This window comes from Eptatretus burgeri, chromosome 4 (assembly GCF_056783735.1).
Source record: "Eptatretus burgeri isolate ZD-2024b chromosome 4, Ebu_testis_v1, whole genome shotgun sequence".
Taxonomy (NCBI): Eukaryota; Metazoa; Chordata; class Myxini; order Myxiniformes; family Myxinidae; genus Eptatretus; species Eptatretus burgeri.
The window spans coordinates 67989112-68013044 of NC_140964.1; the positions used below are offsets into that span (position 1 = coordinate 67989112).

A 23933-nucleotide genomic window follows, 5' to 3' on the forward strand; every position below is an offset into this window, starting at 1 on the left:
AATCCCCAGTGTGGTTGTCCCTGTGTGTGTGGTGCAAGGTGTGAGTGCGGCACCGTGTGTGGAAGCGACCCCGTGTGTGAGTGGTGTGGTGGCGATGGTGCCAGAGTGCGTGCTTCCCAGCACGCCGGGTGTGGATGGGGCACCGTGTGTGAGTGAGGCCGTGTGTGTGAGTGAAACGGCCAGTATGAGTGAGGCACCACGTGTGAGTGGTGTGGTGGCGATGGTGCCGGAGTACGTGCTTCCCAGCACGCCGTGTGTGGATGAGGCACGGAGTGTGAGTGAGGCACCGCGGGTTAGTGCCCCCGCGTGTGTGGGTGAGGCACCGTGTGTGGAAGAGGCCGTGTGTGTGAGTGAAACGGCCAGTATGAGTGAGGAACCGCGGGTGAGTGCCCCCGCGTGTATGAGTGAGGGACGTTGTGTGGAAGAGACCGCGTGTGTGAGTGTCGCCGTGTGTATGAGTGAGGTACCGCGGGTGAGTGCCCCCGCGTGTATGAGTGAGGCACGGTGTGTGGATGAGGCACAGCGGTTGAGTGCCCTCGCGTGTGTGGGTGAGGCACCGCGGGTGAGTGCCCCCGCGCGAGTGAATAGAGCACCACGTGTGAGTAGTATGGTTTGTGTGAGTAGTGAGGCACGCGTGAGTGAACGGCCGTGTGCAAGGTCGCTGTGTGCCAGGGAGACCGTGTGTGTGAGAGAGCGGTATGTAAGGGAGATGTCGGTTGGCATGCGGGAGCACGCAGCCGCGTCTCCCGGTGTGAATGTGATGGAGTGGACTGTGTGCGTCGTAACACGCAGGTGTGCGTGGGTTAAATGGCGACGACGAAGGCGACATGAGAAGAAAGAAAGCCGAGTAGCGGCTGTAGTTGTTTCGTGGACCGTGCCGGGTTCGCCCAGCAGTGAGCACGCGGTTCGTGCTGTGCAACGCACGAGACCACCACGTGCTCGCTTGCGAGAGTGAAGTCCCGGTCCGGAAACGCACGCGGTGGATTTGCCGATCCCGCGGACGGACAAAGTTAGGCAGGTAAATGGATTTGGACCGGACGGGTTCTCCACGCGATCGTGTGTGTAAAGCTCCAACGGGCAAAGCACATGTGTTCGCGTGGGGAACCCCTCGAGACGTGTGGCTTGTGTTTTTTTTTTTATGCGCACGGTGACGTCATGGCTGCACGTGGGGTTGGAATTCGGCAGGAGGGGTATCTCTGCCGGATGGTCCCGTCCAAGGAGGGACGAGGAACACGTGCAGCTGCATGACGTCACGGGCAGGTGCAAAGTGCGCGAGCTCTGAGTTGCCGCGCAGGTGCTGCGCATGGAAAGAAAAAAAAAAGCAAGCCTCACTTTCGGGTGTACAGGATTCCTGGGCAAGGGGTGAAAGACCCCCTTACCTGGGCACAGGATGGAAACTAGTTAGGGGGAAGGGTTAGCATAGCTAGACCGACTTCATGGGGCAGGGGTAAGTCCTCATGGAGTCCGTGGAATGGATTAGTTAGAGGGATTGTAGCCAGATTTAGGTTGGGAAATAAAATGGGATTATTTGGAGACAGTGACTGACAGTGAGTGTGTAGAGGGGACGTAGTTTAGCTACGTAGTGTTAAAAGGAACGTGCTATAGTTTAAGGGACGACGTGGGAGCACGAGTTAGTTAGGGGAGGTAGTTAGAAGGATGGCAGAGTTCAGCGGTGTGTGTGTTGAAGAGTTGGTGAGTTGTGAGGTGAGTACGTGTACATGTTGAGTGAGTGAGGCCAGCAGGTCTGTGTGTATGGAGCGAATGGGGAATGCATGGTGCGATGAGTGATTGGGGGGAGGAGTGACTCCCGCCCAAGGGACCCCGGGGTCAGTGTAAAGTGAGTTAGGGGGTTAGTTAAATTGAAAAATGGAGGTCGTTTTGCTGTTGGTGGGAAAGTAGGCTCGAGACCCATTTGGAGGGGTGCAGGAGCCCTGTTGACGGGCTTGGGAGCGTGGCTGCGAAAGGTGAGTATCGCTGAGTGGGTACCCCGGGCACCAGGCTAGTCGGCCGCGGTAGGCCATGGGCCCATGGGGGGCCGGGATAGAGTAGTGGGCACGGGTGCGCCTGCTTGGTGCGGGGGCCCGGGGCGCCATTAGCCGCGTGGGCAGTGCAGTGGGCACGGGTGACCCTCGGAAAGGGGCCCGGGAGGCCGGCCTGCCACGTGTGCGTTTCAGGGGAGGTGCCATGGGGGGCACTCCCCGGTGTTAGGGAGCTGGTAGGCTCGGAGGCAGTGTAGTGCCCGGGGGTGCCATAGCGGGAGAATCGGCAGAGGGTCGTGCCTGCCAAAGGGAGCCACGTGTCCCAGCCAGGAGACCGTGTGAGGGCACGGAGAGAAAATTGGGGGGCAAGGCCCGAAATTGTGAGGACACCAACACAGGCGACGGGAATCTGGGTTTTTAGAACCAATAGTTTAAGCGAGAGGCGCTTGTTGAAAGCCCCGGGGTAGTTTAACAGTTAAATGGTTAGGGTAGATTAGGAGATGTACCCCTCCGCACCATCCATCCCCTCGCTGTCGTTGTGGGCCGCTGGACCCACTTGGTGTTAAGATCGCCGAACTCTGGGGAGGCCATTCTGAGGCTTCGTTGGGCCTCGACACAGGACGTTAGCTCTCCCTTGTTCCCCTCCGGGAAGGGAACGTAGGGGTTGGGAGTAGGCTAGGTGACAGGATAGGTTAGCCGAACAAGGACGATAAAGGGGGTTAGGGGACGATTTATAGTGGGGGAGTAAAAATAAAAACAACAAAAAAATAAGTTGGGGCTAAATTGGGGTTTGACAAATTAAGGGAGTGGGTATAGACAGTGACAGGCAAAGGCGATAGGTGGGAGGGAGACAGGTAGGTAGGTCCGAGCCCGCCTTCCAAGTGGCCAGCACCACCGCACTCCCTCCACCAACCTCCATTGAACAGCAAAGGCTGGCCAACTTCATCGGCTGGCCGTGTTTTGCTTCAAGGCGGAGGCCGGCCAACTTCATCGGCAGCTGTGTTCTGCAAGGCCTGTGCCGGCCAGTTCATCTGCTGGCTGTTTTTCTTCAAGGCCTGTGCCGGCCAGTTCATCTGCCGGCTGTGTTTGCCTGCAGCGGCCTTCTTCTGCGGGCTGTGTTGCCTGCACCTTTGCCATGCCATGCCCACTGCCCATGTTCACCAGCCCCGTTCAATTTTGCTTTGCCCCCCCTGTTCATTTCCATGTGCGCCAGGATCCGCAGGGCAACAGTTTGCAAGCTGCGAGAACTGCCCTGTTGGCAGCTACAACACGGGCCTGCAGTGGCGGCCCGTGCACCGTGTTTGTGTCCATGCATCCATTCGTTGTGCTCATTGCGTGTGCCACTTGAGCTGGCACGGAGACTGCGTTGTGCAGCCCAAGCACCGTTGTGGTTCACTGCGTTCAGTTCAAAAGGGAAGGCCTTGGACTGCGTGTGAGCAGCCAGCCACGTTCCCTGTCACCTGCATTGTTTTGAGCCAGAGACTGCATGCGGGCAGCCTGGCTCCCTGCTAACTGCTTTCTTTTTGCAGAGTTCGATGATCCTGGGCCATGGTTTAGTGTAAAATTTGTAAGTTAAGGTAAGATGTACTGTAAATATGAGTGCGCCCCCGGCATGTATGTCTTAGCGCCGGCAATTTTATTTAAGTCGTCCGTGTGAGTGAGTTTGTTTAGATAGTTACGCAGCCCTCAGGTTATTTATTTTGGGGACACGAATACCATGAATGTCGCACTCAGGGATCCGTAGGTAAAATGTACTAGGGGAAAACTACACATGATGGCACACGAAAATTTGACGACTCGGGACGAGTCTGTAAAAAGGGAAGGGGTAGTGTTGTGGTTACCAGATTCGCAAACCACCATTCAGGTCCCTTAGGTGAGGTATCTCGGTAAGTGCATGTGTAGTTAGGCCCAAACCCGTTGTCTAGTGGGAATACATGTCATTTATACGTGCTGCGACTCTTCAGGATAGCCGTTTTTCTTTTACTATCTTTATTTTGGACCAACCGCCATGATCACAACCACAACATCAACCACCAACCACAACGCCGCTTCACCACAACCGCCATGACCTTTACCGTCACAACTCGCCACCATCGCATCACCGTCATCTCGCGCCACTCATGGGCACCGATGCTGGACTCGTGTAGGGCGCACGTTGAACAGCGTGTACAAAATCACGGATTTTCTGCTTCAAAAACGGATCCAAAACGACACACGCCCACTTTTTGCCGTCCAATCGGTGAGCGAGGGGCGAATTGGCCCCGCCCCCAGGGCGATCGATATATGCAAATTTGTGGATCAAAAAGCCTTCACGCCCACTTTTTCTCGGGCCAATGGGGAGCGAGTTGAAAGGTCAAAGGGAGGGGGTCAAAGGCGAAGTTACGGGGGGGATAAAAGGACGGTGTTCGTCAGTCAAAAGGGTAGTAAAGGTCGGAACGAGGCGAAGGAGTCGGAACAGAGAGTCAAGACTTCGCGGGCGGTGGAGCTGCTCGTCGTGTGCGTTGAAGTCGGAACGGAGGGGACGAGCTGTGGAGAGGCGGCGAGGGCGGACGAGGGGGTGCTCGCGTCGTGCAGGGAGCTGCACCCCTGGGAGGCCGGCAGCGCGACCTGGCCGAGGTGGAGACGCTCGTCGCACATAATAAAGATCCTCTATACCCCGAGCATCAGCAACCCCCTCCTGTTTCCCCCCGCGCTGAGATAGTGCGACCAAGGGGGCCCCGTTCCCACCCCCCTGCCAGGCACTGTCCACGAGGCCCGCGGGTTGCGGGGCCATCGCCGCTCCGCGTCTCATCACCAGACGGGTAGGCCCGACCAGGTCTCGGCCCCAGGCCTACCTCATTCTTGAGGGTATTTCTTTTCCTTGGTTTTGGGTATGTGTTGTCGGCGCCGTCTGTGAAGTAGAATTGTATAAGTGTTGCCGTGTGCTCGGTAGTCGGAATTAGCTCTGCACTGTGTTTTCACTTTTATGTTTGCTTTTTGTGTAAATGGAATTGTGTTTTCTTTTTTGTGTGCATTTGGTGGAATTGTATTTGTGTGCTTCCCGTGTGCCGAGAATAAATGTGCTTTATTGTTGAACTGTCTCCCGCTTCGCTTCGTCTCTTCCCCCATTGAATCCCCATCTTGCTTCACGTAAAGGGTTGGTAGTGGGCTGAGTACGCCCGATAATTAATCGAACCGTCGAGGTCGACGATAACACCGCTCGGTTATTCTGATAGTACGGAACGGGTCGCTTAAGTGGCCCGTGTCCGAAGTCGACCTGCGGCGAGGTGCGATCGCCCGGTCTACCCTCCGCGTGGGTACTTAGGTAGTTCGAATTTGGCGAGCAACCCTATCCCACGCGGGGGCTGATTGGCTCGATCGCGGTGAGACCGAAAGGTCCACCCGTGACTGGTTCCCGGCGTTAGTCCGAGAGGGTCACGACTGGATTGTCCGTCCGGTGGGCGACGTGCCGCGATTCGAGTTACGTGGCCGTCGCACGCCGGCGGGCGCGAAGACCGCAACAATATATATATATATATCAGGGCGTATTATGTGATACTGGTCGTCCGTCTGTCTGTCCGACCGTTCCTGTCCGCACTCTAACTCCCAAAGTTTTCAACTTTCACGTTTCATATTGGTACATAGGTACAGACTGTGGAGACGGTGTGTCATGACATACGTTCGTCATCTAAAGTGGTTGCCATGGCAACCAGGATGCTGTTTTCCATCAGTTCCTGTCCGCACTCTAACTCCCAAAGTTTTCAACTTTCACGTTTCATATTTGGTACATAGGTACAGATTGTGGAGACTGTGTGTAGCGACATACGTTCGTCATCTAAAGTGGTTGCCATGGCAACCAGGATGCTGTTTTCCATCAGTTCCTGTCCGCACTCTAACTCCCAAAGTTTTCAACTTTCACGTTTCATATTTGGTACATAGGTACAGATTGTGGAGACTGTGTGTAGCGACATACGTTCGTCATCTAAAGTGGTTGCCATGGCAACCAGGATGCTGTTTTCCATCAGTTCCTGTCCGCACTCTAACTCCCAAAGTTTTCAACTTTCACGTTTCATATTTGGTACAAAGGTACAGACTGTGGAGACTGTGTGTAGCGACATACGTTCGTCATCTAAAGTGGTTGCCATGGCAACCAGGATGCTGTTTTCCATGTCGTAGCACAATTCTGTATATACCTTCTTGTGAGGGCGTATATTGTGCTCACTTGCGCTCTTGTTACTGATTACAATATACAAATACATATATTGCTTTATAAAAAATATTAATTATTCGACTCGTCTTTTAAAAACGATAAATGTATAAACAGGCGAGCACTGGGTGGCTTTGACACCAACTCTGGTTACCATCAACTTGATACAAATCGGGGATCCGTTCCTGGGGAGTTTTTATTTTTTTGGTCACTATTTTCACCACAAAGTATATAATTACAAGAAGTACTTGCCCCCAGTGATAGGAAAGGTTTAAGTTAATCCATCAATTAAAAATATTTCATGGACTTTAAAAAGGTTAATTGTGTTGCACTCTCACTTTCACTCAGAGTTAAAGCACTGAGCTACTTCGACCACCCACCACAAAATGGTGGTGCAACATCACGTGGCAGAGGTTCAATTTGTCTAAAAAGAGGGTAAAGTATCCTGCTTGCAAAATTAAATTAATGCCCATTCTCCCATCATTTCAAAAGTTAATGTTGAGTTTTTCAACCGCAGTGTGGGAAGCGGCCGCCCTAAACAGGAGACAGATGGACACAGACAGACACCACAGTTCGCAATATATGGTATCATGGATGACTTCCCTTCCAAGAAACTTCAACACAGAATGAGACCATTTGGCCCATCAAGCCTGCGCAATGGTTGCCAACCTATGACGGTTTTAATTTTGTATATTGAAGTTGAGGCTCGTGGAGGAGCAAGAACACTGAATGGATCGGGACGCAACAGGACAAAAGCACGGCAAGCAGTAAAAGCTTCAATTTCTGACCCCTCATCTGGTCCTTTCTTTAAATCTTCAAACAAAGATCTGGCTTTGTCCTGAATAACTCTCATACCAATGTACACGCTATGCTGATTTTGATCTTTGATCCAAACAGCGACAATCCACTCCATATTTTCCATCACTTCTCACACGAGTTATTTTCGTAGCACTCATAGGTGAAGTACTTTGAGCACTCTCTAATTTTTTTCATGCATATTAACACAAATTGTTCGCACCGTTGTTGGAGCTCCGCCAAGCGCTTGGCCGATATCAACTGCCCGTTCTCCGTCAAAATGCTTTACCATGTCTGATTTAACCTCAAGGGTAACACTTTTACATGTTTTCATTCTACCACCAAGGCCAATAGCACTTCCTGAGCATTTACCAAACATTTTTAAAGTGGTTACAATCAAAAACTTGAGGGGGAGTACTCAGGAGAGTGCAAAACCTCCGCCACCAATACTGCTGGGTCACTCAAGTGAACCTTAAATCTTATTCATGAAATATGATGTCAACAGTGCTGACAGAGTTGTAGTTCTTTTCTGCAACTTTTTTTTTTTGGGGGGGGGGGGGGGGTTGGAAATCACTTCAAACATGAAGAAATGTAAAAAAAAGAAATCGAAATTTTGTTGAAAAAAAAAGTTGCAAAAATTTTTTTTTTCCTCTAACAATTTTTTTGGGGGGGTTGGAAATCACTTAAAACATGTAGAAATGCAAAAAAAAATTTCCCTATTTTTTTTTGGGGGGGGGGGTTGGAAATCACTTAAAACATATAGAAATGCAAAAAAAAAAAATTTCTCAAACGATTTTTTTGAGGGGGTTGGAAATCACTTAAAACATGTAGAAATGCAAAAAAACAATCTTCTTTTTGGGGGAATTTTTTGGGAGGGGTTGGAAATCACTTAAAATATGAAGAAATGCAAAAAAAAAATTTTTTTCTCTAACAATTTTTTTTTTGGGGGGGGGGTGGAAATCACTTAAAACATGTAGAAATGCAAAAAAAAAAATTTTCTCTAACAATTATTTTTGGGGGGGGTAACGATTTTTTGGGGATTGGAAATCACTTAAAACATGTAGAAATGCAAAAAAAAACATTTTTTCTCTGACATTTTTTTGGGGCGCTGGGGATTGGAAATCACTTAAAACATGAAGAAATGCAAAAAAAAAAATTTTTTTTCCTCTTACAATTTTTTTTCGGGGGGTTGGAAATTACTTAAAACATGTAGAAATGCAAAAAAAAAAAATTTTCTCTGACAATTTATTTTGGGGGGTAACGATTTTTTGGGGGGGTTGGAAATCACTTAAAACATGTAGAAATGCAACAAAAAAAATTCTCTACTTTTTTTCGGGGGGTAACAATTTTTGGGGGGTTGGAAATCACTTAAAACATGAAGAAATGCAAAAAAAAAAAAAATTTCTCTAACAATTTTTTTTTTGGGGGGGGTTGGAAATCACTTAAAACATGTGGAAATGCAACAAAAAAAATTGGGGGGGTAATAATTTTTTTGGGGGGTTGGAAATCACTTAAAACATGTGGAAATGCAAAAAAAAAATTGGGGGGGGAACAATTTTTTTTTCGGGGGGGGTTGGAAATCACTTAAAACATAGAGAAAATCTTTTTTTTTTGCATTTCTACAACAATTTTTTGGGGGGGGGGACCAAGTCCAAAATTTAATGGCATGATCCTTGGACCATACCTAACCCCCCACCTAGTTTCGTCGAAATCAGTCAAGGAGTTTTCCATAATACTGTTCACAAACAAACAAACAAACAAACAAACAGAAAGGGGTGAAAACAGTAACCTCCATCCATCTTCGATGGCAGAGGTTAATTAATTAAATAAAAAACGTATTGCAAGTCACAATGTTGGCAAAGATGGCGGTACAAAAGCAGACTGAGACAAACGAGGCGGAAGGATGTTGTGATATGTCGCAAGTAATGCCAACCAACATACGTGACTCAAACTAGTCTGCCCGTCCTTCGTTCTTTATGAACGACGTATGAGCGAATCAATGACAACGTATAATGGATTTGTTCCCCTATTTATGAGTGACATACAAGCTAAAAAACGTATAAAGGGGTGACGGAAAGCGGGGCCTAATTGTATTCTCTTCCACCTGTTTCTTCTTTGCCACAATTTGTTTATTGACCCTTTGCCCTCTGTTCTGCTCTCCCATGAGCCTCGTCACATAATGATGTATATCTACCGCAGATTGTACTGCTTTGTGTACAGATTGGGTCATACTTGTTCCAATTACCACAGTTTGCTCCAATAAAATACATGACATGAAATGTGCTTTCAGGACGGGCAGATAAATGCCGATGAACTCCAGCGCTGCCTGTCACAGGCTGGATTGTGTGGAAACTACCAATGTGAGTGTGTCCCTGAAGAATTTTCAGCAGACCATACAAATGGTCTTTACATATATTTGTACACCCTCAGGCACTCTTTTGAATATATGTGTGCATGTGCGTATTCTTTTGAGTATATTTGCTGACCCGTTTGATTATGTTTGTGTACCCAAGGGTATTCTTTTGAATATATTTGTCGACCAATGGGCATGTATGACTATATTTGTCCACCCTTGGGTACTCGAGCATATTTGTAGATACACATGCTCGTTTGAAGAAATAACAAATTGAAAACTTTTTTTTTGTCGGCATTTTAATTATGTTTATCAAGTTGGAAACTACCTAAGGTACATGAAAAGGTACAAGTGGGACTAAATATATACTTCGGAAAAACAGAAAGCGTGAGCATACATACCACACAAGACAACAAAAACATCATGTGCAGCAGCCTTCTGGTAAAATTGCCAAAATCAAGAATCTCTGCTCACCTTCTCTCTTTCATTCTCTTTTACCCCATTCTCTTTTTACTTTATTCTCTTTTTATCTTTATTCTCTTTTTACGCTCTCTTCTATCCCACTCTTCCCTCCAGGTCTTCAAAACAGCTGTCTCTGTTTCAGCTCTCCCTTCCACAGATCTCCTCATGTCTCTGTTACCCACTCTTTTCTCCTTCCTTCCCTCTCCCACCCCTCGTGTCTCCTGCTCCCCTTGTACGTTCTGTGTGTTAGCTCTCATTCGTGCCTTGACAGTGTATATAAAAATAAAAACTCATTCAAGAGGTTGAAAAGTTTAATACTTGAGATCCATGATCCACGACAAGAAATGAAAAAAGTGAGGGATGCATTCATGAGATTCAGGGAAATTTGAAAAGACGTCCAACAATAAAATACAGCTGAGGATCTTTGACAGCAACATGAAGTCGGTTTTACCATTTGGATGTGAATCTTGGAAAATCACCAAAGGAAAGCACACAAACTGGAGTCTACAAACACACAACCTACCTACAGCAGCCGTAAGAAAATCCTGAGAATCTTCTGGCCAGACGTGGCAAGTAAGGAGGAGGTGGAAAGACTTGACAGGGAGGTAAGAGTCATAGGAGAGATTAAAATTAGGAAGTGAAGAAGGAAGGATCACGCATGTGCTCCGCATAAAGGATGAAAACATACCGATATGGGTGATATGCTGGGCACCCGATGGGAAGAGAAGGGTTGGATGACCAAGAGAGACCCAGCGACGCACCAAAAAGGAAAATTAAGAGATCAACGTCATGCAGAGAGAAATCAGACGGTGGGCCCAAAACCATGGAGAGTGGCGAGAGTTCATGAGAATCTCCATATACCATTGTCCATAGAACAAGAGGTTGGAAATAAACACGAATACTGTCATTATTTTTCATTCTCCACTTGTTATATGACTGGCAAAGAACCCATCCTAAGGGACGGGTTAATTCTCCCAGATTTACGGACTGGTCAATTACCGCAATTACCCAATAATTACAGAGTGGATAATTCCCCCTGCCTCGGAGTGGCAACCATCGAGGATAGTGCCCGCTATCCAATGAAACCACCTCGGCATCCCTATGCTCCTGTTTGCGCGATAAGGATCACCCATCCATATAATTAGGGAAGGAGGGAACCCCGGGATTACGGACGGAGGGACGGCATAATTCCCACGGGATTACAGACGGAGGGACGGCATAGATCCCCCGGGATTACAGACTGAGGGACAGCATAATTCCCACGGGATTACAGACGGAGGGACGGCATAATTCCCCTGGGATTAGGGACATTTTCGCATGATTTACAAAATCCCTTCCCACTAGGAATGGTGCTATCCTGCCAAAAACAATTTTCTTCAGGAAGAAAATCTTTTCTTGAAAAAATTTTTTTTTTCTTGAAACATGAAAATCATAAGATTTTTCTTGTGGCCATCCACATTTACATGGAGAGAATTGGGGTCATCTCCCTACCCTAAACCCCTGGGACAATTCATTATTTTTCTTACTGTCTTAAACCTTCACGTTCACATCCCGGGTACAACCCCCAGTTTTCAACACATTCTGTCCAGCGGTTCGGGAATATAAAATATAAAAGTCAGACACTCAAAACACCCACTTCTCAAATTATGGTGTAATATGTCACACTCTGAATATATGGATCAGCATTTAAACTGATAAATTGGTTATGAAAATGATTGCATCATTGTTTGTGTGTATAATTATTATTGTTTGTTTTTCTTCTTTGTTTACAGCCTTCAGTTTGGAGACTTGCAGAATCATGATTGCCATGCTTGATGTAGGCTTTTCACTGCAACACCTCATGTGCATGTATTATGGTTTTTGAAAACTTGTATATCAGTGTTACATTTCTATTGCTGAGCTGACAGGATGGCTTAGAGGTACTACACTCACCTCTTAGCTGTCGAGCCTGGGTTAGCATCCCGACCCAGCTATAAACTGTCACCCTGGTGTTTCACAAACAAGGTGATTCATCAATGTCTGTGTGCCGTCCCTTGGATGGATGTGAAATGAGCAGCCTGTCTGCCGGCATTCATGAGTGAACATTAAAGATCCCACCTTTGCGAAGAGTAGGCGAGCTATCATCAGCACCATGGCCAAATTCCAATTTCCTGCTCTAACCTACAAGAGGGCATTGCATTAGCAGCACAGCTCAGCCAATGATGCTACCCCACAGCCTTATGCTGCATACAAACGGAGAATAAGTTTCCAACTTCTCCCCTGAGACGCAGCCATTACTTCATAAGGAAAACAGAAACGTGTGTGAATTGATCGTGTGGCCGTAGATTGTTATTACGAGTGCACACTTGTGATCGTATGTTGTTTTGCTTTTCAACATAGTACCACATAACACACTTTGCAACAAACTTTGCAAATTGTTGAAAAATAATGAATTGTGTTGGTGGTATATAGAGTGTGAAGGAACTGGTAGAGATAATTATCTAATTATGGAGGTGGAGATAATAATTAATTATAATTAGTCCAGATGCCAAACAGCCATTTCAGGGCAAAGCGTGCTTTAGCGTCATTATAAAGTTTTTTGGTTTATTCATCATCTCTGAGCTATCCTGAATCAGAATCAGCCAGGTGCCAGACTCGCACCCTTGAGGAATTTTTTTTGAGGCGAAAAACAAAATGGCCACCACCGACTTTCGATAAATTCTGTTTTGAGCTATATCTTCACTTCAAATGCACTTACACACACAACTTTGGTGTCTACTACTATGTTTCATGCGACAGACAAGGTAAACGTTGATTCTCTCAAGATTGGACGACAACAGATGGCGGAATTTGAATCTGGATGGCCAACAAGCTTCAACAAGACACTAACCAAGAAAGTGACCCTGATGACTTCGACCAAAAAGAGCATCAAGCTGGATGGAAGGCCAGTATATGATACCGAATTGATCTACACCCAAGTCATACGTCTCCAACAATACAGGGATATTGATATCAAGGATGTCCTCTCTTACGAACTGTCCCCTGTCCCAGCCTTCTTGTTTGATGAGAGCGGTGTGATGCGGGCTCAGTCGAAAGCAATCCTGAAGACGAAACTCCAAGTTGAGCAATGAAGTCAAATCCAAGGTGTTCCAGATGCTGTCATCATCGATTGATGCACCATGTTATGGACTGTACATTGGCCCATAAATGGTACATTTGAGGATAATGTGATCAACTTCATGGGAACCATCAAATACCACCTGGAGTGTTGTGACGTATACCTGATTTTCGACAGGTACATCAAAATTAGCACGAAACAAATGACGAGATCCAGTCGCGCAGGTCATGATTCAAGTCGAAAACATCAACTCAACTTACATACAACACTTCCAGCGCAAAATGTGGTCCTAAATGTAGCCAACAACAAAGTGCAACTGATCGATTTGATCTGTCAGTATCTGATGACCCACATTGTGGACAACCAGACCAAACTGGTGATCACCAGAAAAGATCCTACACCAGTACAAGTATGGAACAATTCCACTTTCCAGAGACAGGATCTGAAAACACACCATGAAGAAGCAGATGCCATCATCATCCATCACTTAGTTAGAATTGTGTCAGGTGTCAGTGGTGACTCGCACATCAAAGTGGTCTGCGACGATACAGATGTCTTTGTCCTGTTGATTCATTTCTACCTCGAGGAAAAGATGACTGTGGATGTCAGCATGGAGAGTCCTTGTGCTGGGAGGGTGAACGTAGATATTCGCCAAACTGCACTGAAACACAAAAGCATCGCCAAATATCTGCCTGCTGTACATGCTCTGACCGGATGCGATACTGTGCCATATTTGTTTGGCATTGGAAAGGCCACAGTGCTGAAGGTAATAATGGGCAGACATCATCCCACCTTACTTGGTCAGCTGGAAGCAGACGAGGAAAAGATGATATCTGAGGCAACTACCTTCATTGCTGCCTGTTATGGTTCCAAAGTCGAAGGTGATATGTCCACACACCGGTATCAGTTGTGGAAGTCTAAGATGGCCAACTCCAAGATTACCTCTGCTCCGAAATTGAAGTCATTGCCCCCATCGCATGATGCCTTTGTTCAACATGGACATCGCGCTCATCATCAAGTCATTATATGGAAATCGGCCACTCAGTCACACCCTCCGAACTTGGATCCCATCAAATATGGATGGCAAGAAGGTGAGGACGGTGCGACGTTGTGTCCAACCACACTTCCACCTGATGTGTCTGCTGCACCAGTCACCATTCTGCAGCTGATCAAGTGTGGATGCTCCACCAGCCGGCCATGTTCCACCAGGAGGTGTGGTTGTGTGGCAGCACAGATGTCATGTTCGATGTTTTGCAGTTGTAATGCTGGATCAGACTGTTGTAACGAACAGACAAGGGCAGTGGCTGCTAATCACGACTATGTCGAAGATTGAACATAATGTAGAACATTGCATCCTTAACAAAGTTAATGTTTGTTTGCCTAAAAATAAAAGGTCATTTCAAAATCATATACATGTACATACTTACTTTAAGACATAACCCAAAGTCATAGTCAACTATCCACATGTATCCGGATATATTTGTGTAAAAATCATATTCCAACATAATCATCAATTCTTTGATCATTGCAAGTAAGTTACTTCAGCTGTCATTGACTATTATTGTACGTAGTATTAATATTTGAGGGTTCATCAAATTCAATTTCTTACTCGAAGTGATCAGTGGAACTGCAAAATAGCCATTTTTCATATTAAAATGGTGGCCATCTTGAAAATATGAGAAGTCTGATATATACACCTTCAATTTTATCATTATTGGATTCCTTGACCATGAAAACATAGTAGTAGACACCAAAGTTGTGTGTAAGTGCATTCGAAGTGAAGATATAGCCCAAAACAGAATTTATCGAAAGTCGGTGGTGGCCATTTTGTATTTTGCCTCTAAAATAAATCCTCAAGGGTGCGAGTCTGGCACCCGGCTGATTCTGATTCAGGATAGCTCAGAGATTATGACTCAACCAAAAAAAAAAAAACTTAATAATGATGCCACAACATGCTCTTTCACATTTCCGCTGGACTGAATCCTGGGTTGAATGAGCAAGTGGATGAGAGTTGTGATTGTTTGTGGTATTGTGGGATTTGCAAAAGATGATTAATTTGCGTTTCTGCTCGTTTTATTGTCCATTTTATTGAATTCGGTTTTCTTGATGTTTTCACAGAGAGACATGTCTGGGAAATTGGGTTTCAATGAGTTCAAGGAACTCTGGGTTTGTGTTAATGGATGGAAGCAACACTTTATGGCCAATGACACTGACAGAAGTGGATCTGTGGAAGCAAACGAGCTGATGCAGGCCTTCAGCAACATGGGTAAGTGAGGAATCACCAGTGTGGACACAGATGTACAGGGTGATCACATGTTTGTGGGAGGCAAGTATCGTCTTGTAATGGAAAAGGAGAGGAGTGGAAAAGATGCAAGTGGCCACAGTTTGTGAATCATGATGAAGTTAAGCATCCTCAGGGTGGGGATGAGTTGCTACTCAGCAATATTGATTTCTACCCCAATTTGCAGGTTACCGAATGAGCCCACAGGCTTTGAATGGAATTTTGAAGAGGTACAGCAAAGATGGGAAAATATACTTCGACGATTATGTCACTTGCTGTGTCAAGCTTCGAGCCCTGACAGGTAAACTTTGTTCTCAGAAAATGCTTTTGGCAAGTTGATGAGAAAGATACACCATACGCTTCATAAAAAAAGGCATCCCAATGGATGCACATCACTATCCTTTAGAGGTCGGAACAGCACTTCAGATTAACAGACTTGGGGAGATATTTGCAACCACTGATGCATTAAGGTTTGTTTGGTATTGTGTTCACAATATTTGTGTTAACAAGTATTGGAATTTAACAATGAGGAGGGTAACATTTTGGGTTAAGGATGTTCAACACATTTCTATTTATTAATTTTTTTTAATCTCATTATTTAGCAATTGTTCATGAGTCATGTGCAATTCTTGCTTCTCGGGCAGATGCGTTCCGACGAAGGGATACAGCACAGCAGGGCTTTGTGAATTTTGCCTACGATGATGTAAGTATCACTCGGACAAGATCCACGCAACCTGTTACAAACGCGTTGCAATGATTACCGAATCTTACACGAATATTTGATTGCCAAGACAAAGCAGTTTTTTTTGTAATGTATTTATTTTCGTTTCAGGTTTTAAATTTTGTTCCAAATTTCACTCTGTTCAAACCACAATTCAAATAACTGATTTTTTGAATGACATCAATTTAGTGATAAAAGTTCATCAAAATCGTGCAGCAAACCTTTTCTGACCAGTCGATGCAAACTTGTACAAAACATATCCTCGTGAATTTGAAGTTGCGTTGGACCTGCAGGATGAGGGCAGGGTTGAAAGAGGTGACGGCTACTGTTAATGTCGTGATGTTGCAGTAGATTTACGTGTGTGTGTGTGTGTGTGTGTGTGTGTGTGTGTGTGTGTGTGTGTGTGTGTGTGTGTGTGTGTGTGTGTGTGTGTGTGTGTGTGTGTGTGTGTGTGTGTGTTTTTAAAGACTGAAGATGTTAAATGGATAATGTGGAAAGTTGTATATTTAAATCACTGGATGCTTTTGCATTACAAAAATGCAAAATGCTGCCTTGCCAGCTGCAGGGGCCTTAGCACTGATTTGTCCCTCAAAACTAATGTTATTTTTTTATACAATTTGGTAACGTGAACCCATGTTGATTTATTTGTATGGGAAAAGGACGCCAGCACTACATTTTACGACACACTTGGGCCCAGCAAATGACACCACCTACAACCATGTGCTGCATACGAATGAATAAGAATAAGAAAATGAGAAAAAAGATGTCGTGTAAAGCACAACACTTGCAAAATCCATAAAAAAACAAATGTGACCAACAATAATTAGTGGTTGAATTCAGACAAAATAATCAACTCCTTCAAATTTCAAGTCAATCTGATAAAAATTGACAATTTTAGAAATTCGGCCTATGTTGACCTCAAAAATAATTGGTGGTTGAATTCTGTGACCTGATATGCAAATCCTCTTCAAATTTCAAGTCAATGGGATGAAAATTGAGGATTTTAGAAATACCACTGAAGTTGTTGACCTTTGGCCTATGTTGACCTCAAAAATAATTTTTGGTTTAATTCGTGACCCGAAATATAAATCCTCTTCAAATTTCAAGTCAATCAGATGAAAATTGAGGATTTTAGGAATTTCATAAATTTGTTGACCTTTGGCCTATGTTGACCTTTTGACCTCAAAAACAATAGGATCATTGCTTGTGTGAAACTCTACCATGTGGTGAAGTTTCATGAAGATTGGTTTGAAATTGTGACCTGCAGGCGATTGACAACCAGACAAACAAGAAAAAGACATTGTGCAGAACCGATACTTGCAAAACCCACCCCTCCTGTCTAAAAGCTGCCATGGATACATGACCATGGGTCATCCATTTCATCAAGATTAAAATTGACAATCTTGATCAAAGCTCAGGTCAATCGGATGAAAATATTCTTTTTCAGATTAAAATTTATGATTTTAGAAGTTTGACCTCAAAAATAGTTTCCCAATACGTGACGCAACATGCAAATCCTCTTCAAATTTCAAGTCATTCAGATGAAAAATGACGATTTTGGAAATCTCAAGATGACCTTTGACCTCAAAATCAATAGGCTTCTCAGTTGAGACTACCTCTACGACTTGGTGACGTTTCGTGAATATGGGTTTTAAATTGTGACCTGTCGGCGATTGATAGACAAACATGATAACAAAATGGACTGACCAATTTTCTTGAAAAATCTTCAATTTTGCAGCTAATGACCTCATAATGGTCTGTAAACCTTTTATATTGTTCCTTTACAAGTTGGGTGAAGTAAATGCATGGCACGCTGATTGACTCTCGATAACATAACGGCCCAGTTCCTTCAACTTCTTGCATGTCTTTTTTGAGCAAGTACAAGATTATGTAAGAAGAATCATAGATTTGTTGATCGAACAGAGAATGATGTGGAATTGTGCGAGTGATTTGGATGCAGTGTGCAGAGGAATTTTCTTGAATCATTAGTTGAACAGTGTTCGGTTATTTTGCTTTAAGTACATTCCCACACTGTGAAAGCCGATTTTGCTATGAAATGAAGAGAATGATCATCATTAGAGGAGGAATGTTATGGATTCTATTGTGTGTGATCTTGCTTTCTGACATTAATTTCATTTTCGTTGCAGTTTATCCAATGCACAATGGCTGTCTGAGTACCGGCTGTTAAATAACTCACCCACAAACACCATATCGTTTGCATGCCATGAACCTTTTTATTCCACCTGCATGCTCTCTCATTAATACGTCACCGATGGCTTTTCACTTCTCATGTGTTTTTTTTGGGGGGGTGGGTGGGGGGGGTTTATACAATGCTCTGCTATATTATATAATCATTAGTACTGCATCACTCGCATTTTTTAAAGTCGGCATTGAGTTAATACAAGTTTGATTAAATGAAATTTGATGGGATTCGTGGTTTTATTTTTGCTGTTATTTTTTTTTTTTAATTGTTGTTGTTGCTCCAAGTCCTGCACTACACCTGCGTACAGGGTATTATGTGTACCTAAGAAGGGTGGATTATGGTGAAAATGGTGTGAGGAGTTGAGTTGGAGTCAATAGAAAATGGGGAAAATTGAGTTGGCAAGCGGTGGGAAGGGGAAGGAGTAATAAAGTGACTCATAGGGAGGAGGTGAGAGGAAAAAGGCTCTTATGACGCCACGTGTGCGAAGCGAAAAGCGGGGTTAAGCATTTGGTTCACTTTGTTTGTCTGTCTACAAATGTTAATTTATGATTGAGGAAATACTTGACTTAAATTGAATGTTATTAAATGCTGTATATTAAATAAATTTTAAATTAAAATTTAAAAATTCATTAAAACGAACATATTATGGATGGTTCAAGAGCAGATAACTCAACAAAATGGACTCGCTCAGACCAGAGAGGGCATCCATTATGTGGATGGATGGTGGAAAGACCGAATCGGAGCGATGGTGCACAGAACATGTCCGACTTCACACCAATTTTGAGGGTAACATTTGGACAATTGAAGTTGTTTGATAGCCAATCCATTGTAACATGGATAGAAATTCACATTTCAAACCTCGCCTCCAAAGCCAGTCGCCGACTGGGAATCCTCCGTCGTGCAAAGTCCTTCCTCGACCCTCCTGAGCTCCTGACCACTTACAAAGCTTTTGTCCATAGCCTGATGGAGTACTGCTCTCCCCTCTGGGCTGGTGCTCCTGCCTCCCACCTTTCTCGGCTTCACGCTGTAGAAACCAGGGCATTTCGGATCATCGGCATCTCCCGCAATGAGGCCGAGTCTTTGGGCCTCTCACTCAATCACCGCAGGTTGGTCGGTGGTCTTTCTGTCTTCTACCGTCTCCTCTCCAGCCTTTCCCCCCCCTGCTCCCTCTGCGATTTGTCCCCACCACATTTACTCAGGGCTCTCAAGGTCCGCCAACAACCCCCTTCTGGTAAAACTACCAAAATCACGAATCACTGCCCACCTTCACTCTTTCATTCCTCTTTTTTTCCCACCTTTGGAATAAACTCCCTCACTCTTCATTCCCATTCTTCCCTCCAGGCTTTCAAAACAGTTGTTCACCACCACCTCTTATCATCCCCCATCCAAATCCTCGATCTTTTCTACCCCCGTTAATCCACCCCAAACCCACCTCCTTCAAATTCCCTGCTTTCCTTCCTGAAAGTCCCTGTAATGTCCATCTTCTCTTCCCCATGTTCCCCGTCCCATCCCTCTCCTTTCCACAGATCTCCTAATGTGTCTTCCCCACTGTTTTGTCCCTCCCACTCTTGTCTCATGCCCCCTTGCTGTGCGTTGTGTGTTAGCTCTCACACGAGCCTCGACAAGATATACAAAAAAAAAAAACATTTCCATTCGATGAGGAGGCAGACCTGAGGTACCTCTTGGGCAAAGATGGAGCGATATTTTATGAATTACCTGGCGTTCACTTGAACCAATCACCTGGCCAGACAAAAGGGATGTGCCAGGTTGAGGTTGATAAACAACGTTTGATGTATACTGAATTGAGGCTCATGGAGGGTGTAAATGGCAATGTACTGACAGTGGGGCTACTGATGGATACAATAAGCAAGGCGTGAGCTAACAACAAAAGAGACTGCAGAAGAAGGAAAAACATGACACTCCAATTAAAAGTTTGGGTTATGTGGCGTGGGGGATGATATGAGAGGGTGGCACATCACCTGCTTGAAGAATGAGAGGGAAGAGAGTAAGTGAACAGATTCAGGATTGCAATTCCATAAATGGGACAAATGAGGAACTTCCCATAGTGGTTAGTTAGCAAGCCTTGGAGATGGATGGGAAGTTTGGTTTTTGAGAGTTTTAACCAGGAAGGGGTTAGTAGAACAACATGTGCATCCTGAATGAGCTGGGCAGAGAACTCGACACAAGAAAACTCGGTTAAAAAAAAAAAAAAATAGTGGCTCCTGAGAATCTCTGTTATTGTGCTTTTTTCAGAAGTTGGAACTTTTCTTCCCGTAACTTCTTTCAGTACTCCACAAGAGTTTATTTGCCCTTTGGATAACTCATGAACCACTGGCTTATTAACAAAGCTATGTAAAAACAGCCTGCTTCTCAACATCTACAGAACATTAAAATGTGACATTGGTTCATGGTTTATGAACCACCTGCTATCTTATTTGCTTCATTGTGCCTGATTTCATTGGATCTCAGAAACTAAGCAATTTACTTGGGTGGGGAAGAACTCGGATGAAGCTGGCCTAGCCATCAGGGTGTTGTCTGCTCAGATAAGCAATTGTTGATGGTGCGACTCTTATGAGTGGATGAGTTTTGTATTTGGTCTTCCGAGTTGCCCACCCCTCCACCCTTTGTACTTGTTTTCTTTCCTGCTGAGGTTGAGGGGGGTATAGATTTGGTGTTAAATCGAAAGGGATGTGCTTACACATTCCTCCACCACTGGATGGTGTCTAATCCACCAAATACGGCTTCAATGGGGAGTCATTTTGCTTTTTTATTTAATTTTTTTTTGCTCTGATGAAGGGTTAATGCCTGAAACGCCAGTTTCACTTTGCTTCCCACAGCGATTAGCACAACCATGTCAACTTTCAACTGCTACAACCTATCGATCAGATATGCAACTTAATTGCTAAGAGAGATTACCCTTCAAGCTGTGTGCTCGAGTAAGCCACAATTCTTTGGTTGATAATCCTTTAAGGATTAACATCGAGTTACAAACAGTCATTCAGGCGTTTGGAACTCTCGTGTCCTGGAAAAAATTGCATGTCACTCAGGAGGCTTGTTAAGCTGGCTGTCGTGTCCACAATGGCATTTGCTAATATCCTACACGACCTTTGATCAATCTGAGCCCTGTGGTCCTGTCCTGCATTACACAAGGAGGAGGCCGTTTGGCCCATCAAGTCTGTGCTACATCAATGCCACCTGTGTTTCAAGGCGAATGAAGAACGAGTCTCGGTGAATACTCGTGTCTATGCAGAACAATGTTCATCAAGGTATGCTAACCACTGAGAAGCAAAAAGCTGACATTTCAGGTGTTAATCCTTCATCGAAGCATTAAGAATTTGCTCTCTTTTGCTCTGATGAAGGTCAACACCAAAAATGTTGGTTTGTCCTTGCTTCCTATGGCAGTTAGTATTCCTCTAAACCTCTTGTTGATTTAAATCCATTGTATTATATTGGTGTTATGTTCATTGTGAGAATGTAGACTTTCCTCAAAGTTCTGATATTTCAATCAAACCTCCCACGTGACAGTTTCCAATAGACATAAGCGGTCACAAAAAACCCTGGACTATAATGGTGTTTGGCAGATAAAACTGTCACCTAAACAGTTTGCTGCAGGTGGCGCCCTCGCCAAGAACTCGCCCTTATTTGAAAGGGTCTAAGTCGGCTGTCTTTTCTGCTCATCTGTGTTTTGGTACTTTAAGCACGGAAAGTCAAATCTATCCTACAATACGAAGGATGTTACGAAATATTTTGGAATAGTAGATGAAATTCTCAGTGGATACTTGGTTCATTTTCCCTGAAAAAAAATCATGCTGGTTTTGGTATTGGCCAGTGGGTGACAGGGATGGACCACTCAGTTGGTGCAGTGCCAGAGGGGGTGCTGCATTTCAAAGCATGCATTCATCAAGATAGAAGAATGCATCAAAGCAAGAATGCAATTCAAAGAATGGAAAGGCAGCCATTTGAAAGATCGGCTTTGACTTTCCCTCCAAAGGCCGGCAGATGCATTGATGCAACACCCTGCCTGCCAGGAACTTGGGTGATTTTGATCTTCAGACTTGAAATCAAACTACTGCATACTTATTGCATTCAACTTGCCATCTTAAGGTAGTCTAATATCTGGAAATAATTGTACAGGTCTTTCCTCATATTGAAATAACCAAGTCAATTAATTATTAAACAGATCCCAAGCGGGTTCCCAAAATGGTCATTGGCTCGAGGCCACCAGTTTAGAGCCATTAACTTAACTTTGGATTTTGTTTTGCACAAATTATCTAAGATGAAGTTTAAAACAATTTAAATGTATGGCTGACATTGTTGAGGGCTTAGAAAGAAAAACAAATCGCTCAAATCTCTCAAATTTAGTTCATGAAAAGAGTCACACTCGGAATTCAGAGTTTTATGACTAGTTTGTACCATTTTGGGGGGTTTATTCCATTGCACACCTCAATATTCTTACGTGTAAAATGACCAATATTTCTTCGCACACCTGAACAGGTCTCAACATTAATGGCACATATGGGTGTAGAATTTCAAAGCAGCAACATTGTTAATTCTCCATGCACCTCATTTCGCATTAAAATTTGCGATAAAACTAGAACAGCACTGGGAGAGTGCATCCCTCCACCAGGCTAAATGGTCTCCGGTTTTTTTATTTTTATTTCACTGCTCGGCCGAATCTGGATCCAGATCTTCACCAAAATCGAAGCATTTCTTCCTTATCACATACCCAACCTGTCCAGCAAGCTTCATCCGAATGCGTCTACATGTTTTTGAGATATTGTGCTATATATCTTTTTTTGGACCTACCTCTCAATAGTGAAGAATCACTTAAAATTTTAGTATCTGGATCCGGATCTTTACCAAAATCTAATTCATCCTTGTTACACACCCAACCTGTCTATCAAATTTAGTCCAAATCCATCAACAACTTTTGAGATATCTTCCTCACAGACAAAGCAACAGACAGACAGACAGGGGTAAAAACCTAACCTCTGTCCACCTTTGGTGGCAGAGGTATACATGGGATAAGAAAGCATCTCACAATGCAAAGACCATCCATATCTGCTTTGTACTCAAACTAAACTTGACGAAAAGGACTGCTAACAAAGTTTTTTTCATGTAAATTATATTACTTGGTGTTCTCCATTAGCTCACAATAAAAGGTTTGTTGAAAATTTGATGACAAAAGCTCAAATGGTAAGTAAAGAAACACTGAAGCTATTTAAAGAAAAAAAAAACCCAGCCATCTGACTCTGCGTGGTGGACGGGCTGATAACATGATAATGCCATACTGTCCGACCATATAGGATTATACAAAAAATGAAATTGTTTTACAGACTATAATCATGCTTCTTAGGAGCTGTGGTTGCATTAAATGGGATGTTCAAGCATAGACAAATGTTCTTCACATCATAAAATGTCTCGTCTGACTTGATTACAGGAAGATACTTCAATCCACCACCAGTCGAGCAACATTCACATTATGGGGTCTGAATGGACCAAACACATTATTGCACCAGAGGGCCTGCAAACGCAGACCCTCTGAGCCTTTGGTCTAGTACCTCCGCAAATGGCCAAACCGTGGGCGTTTTAGCCCCTACAGAGTTGCCATTGAGCAAATAAGTCTCAATCCGGTTTTGTCACCATTTATTCAAGGTTTGGATGACCAGCTGATGACAACAGAAACTAGAAGGGCACTCGGTAGACCGCATACCTCCGCCATACAATGCCTGATCCACGAGAACATATTGGGCCCAATACATTTTTGAAATATCATGCTATACATCGTTTTTGGTGTGATCTCTCAATAGTGAAGAATCACTTTTTTTTAAAATCAAATAATTCTTGTATCCAGAT

General features: G+C 44.3%; 1 protein-coding gene across 1 annotated transcript in view; it reads left to right on the top strand.

Moving 5' to 3' along the window:
* The window catches only part of SRI (sorcin), a 28474-nt gene extending 10170 nt beyond the window's left edge, over window positions 1–18304 (top strand). The window contains exons 3-8 of the mRNA XM_085878549.1: window positions 9251–9320; window positions 11548–11591; window positions 14991–15138; window positions 15341–15454; window positions 15798–15856; window positions 18022–18304. Of these exons, the coding sequence (XP_085734675.1) occupies window positions 9251–9320; window positions 11548–11591; window positions 14991–15138; window positions 15341–15454; window positions 15798–15856; window positions 18022–18048 (462 nt within the window). The 3' untranslated portion in view covers window positions 18049–18304. The remainder of the gene's footprint in view (window positions 1–9250; window positions 9321–11547; window positions 11592–14990; window positions 15139–15340; window positions 15455–15797; window positions 15857–18021) is intronic.
* Window positions 18305–23933: the final 5629 nt, after the last annotated feature.